The sequence below is a fragment of the Nanorana parkeri genome, unplaced genomic scaffold, assembly GCF_000935625.1.
Source record: "Nanorana parkeri isolate BGI_ZX_2015 unplaced genomic scaffold, ASM93562v1 scaffold2008, whole genome shotgun sequence".
Taxonomy (NCBI): Eukaryota; Metazoa; Chordata; class Amphibia; order Anura; family Dicroglossidae; genus Nanorana; species Nanorana parkeri.
In genome coordinates, this window is record NW_017308276.1 from 11 (window position 1) to 2,284 (window position 2,274).

Sequence of the window (2,274 nt, forward strand, 5' to 3'; positions counted from 1 at the left end):
GCCAGCATATATACCCAGCCCCCTGCACCACAATATACCCAGTCCTCTGCCCTCCCCCTCCATCACAGTCCTTTGTGCCCAGAACAGCATGAAAACAAAGTATTTTATGTTCCCCAAAATGTAAACGTAGTTTTATTTAATGCCGGACCACATAACAGCTTTTATATATAAAAATCAGAGATGGTGGCGTAAGGCACAGGGCAGACACATGCGTAGTCCACATCCCATCTATACAATCCAATTAACTAATGTACACAACGCGGCCAATCGCCGCGAAGAAAAAGATTTCTTAAATAAGATCCATGTACACCCTCCCCCGCCCCCTCAGACAAGTGAAAGGAGCGAAGTGACAACAACAAAAAATCAGACAAGTCCATAAATTAGACAAAAATACAAAAAAAAAAAAATATTTCTGAGTCGGACTCATTCAGGTCAGTCCAGCGGAAGGCGATTGGAGTGGTGGAGAGGCCTGGAGTACGTCTGACCAATCATATTCAGTCTCTGAGCTTCTACACAGTCCCCGCGGTGCACAGGCTGCACATTGGATACAAAGCTTCACTATAAACATCTTATAACAGACAGCGGGATCCAGGAAGAGGGCTCCGCCGGGGTGGGCCTGTCAGTCCATTGGCTGCTGCTGATGCGTTGTACGGCTTCTCGTCCCGAGCCCGCGTTTTTCCTGGATGCCCATGGGGCGGCTGGCGTGACGAAGCACCCGGCGCTACAAGTACTCCAGTTCGAGGGCGTGCCTTAAGGCCTCCAAGTCGGCGTGGCAAGAGATTCGCCAGAACGGCATGTTGTGCTGCGGCGGAAATGAGAATGGCAGGTCAGGGACCTCAGGGACTAATGAGAAGACAATTTGCTCTATTTAAAAGGTTTATGGATACAGTATAGAATAGACCTTGTCACATCTGGGAGCTTCCCCTGCACTTCCTGTCCCAGAGACAAAGCAGGAAGTACAAAGACATCTCTCCCAAGTGAAGGGATACGCCCCCTGGAAACCCCTCCGGCCTCCACACCGGGCTGTGACACACAATGACAGCCACCCCATTGCACCCCAGACCGGAATCCCCCCATTGCACCCCAGACCCGAATCCCACTGTGGTATGTAGAAGGGTGCTGGAGTGACGTGCGGCTGGACCTGGGTGTGCGGGTGACTTATCTCCTCTACACAATTACAACCAGACACAGGAAGTTTCTTTATGAGTCTCTGACCTTAAACAGGCATGGGGACCCAGCCCAAAGTTTCCCACCTCGTCACCCCTTTATAGTCCTGTTACCCCGGCCATGTAAGATTTGTGACTGCTGCTTGTTCAGCCATGCCAAATCAAAGGGAACCTGTCATGATGGACCCATGGACAGATGGGACCACCCAATCTCCTGTGACAACTCCCAGATGTTGAGCTCCTCTGCACTTCCTGTCCCGGAGACAAAGCAGGAAGTACAAAGACATCTCTCCAGAGTGAAGGGATACGCCCCCTGGAAACCCCTCCGGCCTCCACACCGGGCTGTGACACACAATGACAGCCACCCCATTGCACCCCAGACCGGAATCCCCCCATTGCACCCCAGACCCGAATCCCACTGTGGTATGTAGAAGGGTGCTGGAGTGACGTGCGGCTGGACCTGGGTGTGCGGGTGACTTATCTCCTCTACACAATTACAACCAGACACAGGAAGTTTCTTTATGAGTCTCTGACCTTAAACAGGCATGGGGACCCAGCCCAAAGTTTCCCACCTCGTCACCCCTTTATAGTCCTGTTACCCCGGCCATGTAAGATTTGTGACTGCTGCTTGTTCAGCCATGCCAAATCAAAGGGAACCTGTCATGATGGCAGTAACCTAGCAGAGCAGAGGCAGTCACAGCCCATCTCCTGGACGGTGTGTGGCGGGTTCAGGGCAGCTACATCACCCTGCCCAGGAACCATCACCACTTCCAGGAGGTCAGACAGCAAGAGCTGGAAGGGAGCCCCGGACTAGAAAAGACAGGTTCTCTTTGACAGTGCAGCGTTTCTGCACGCGGGGAGCAATAAAAAAAAAGGCAGCAGACACTCGGTTTTCATCGGCTGCAGGAAGCGGCGGGGATGTCTGCGCAGCATTCGGCATGTTTAATAACGGCTCGTGTCGGGGAGAGCAGAGGAAAGTTGCTGGTAGGAAGCAGACGCTGTCAGGGGACACCCCGAGTAATGGAAGGGATTTTCGGGAGGAAATTGCTCGGGATGCTGGTGCTGCTTTTTTTTTTTACAATCAAATCGGGTTTTTTCATCAGGGGTC

General features: G+C 52.2%; 1 protein-coding gene across 1 annotated transcript in view; it reads right to left on the minus strand.

Annotated features, from left to right (window-relative positions):
* Nucleotides 1–645: 645 nt before the first annotated feature.
* The window catches only part of EYA2 (EYA transcriptional coactivator and phosphatase 2), a 68,264-nt gene continuing 66,635 nt past the window's right edge, over nt 646–2,274 (minus strand). The window contains exon 14 of the mRNA XM_018572369.1: nt 646–802. Coding sequence (XP_018427871.1) covers nt 722–802 — 81 coding nt within the window. The 3' untranslated portion in view covers nt 646–721. The remainder of the gene's footprint in view (nt 803–2,274) is intronic.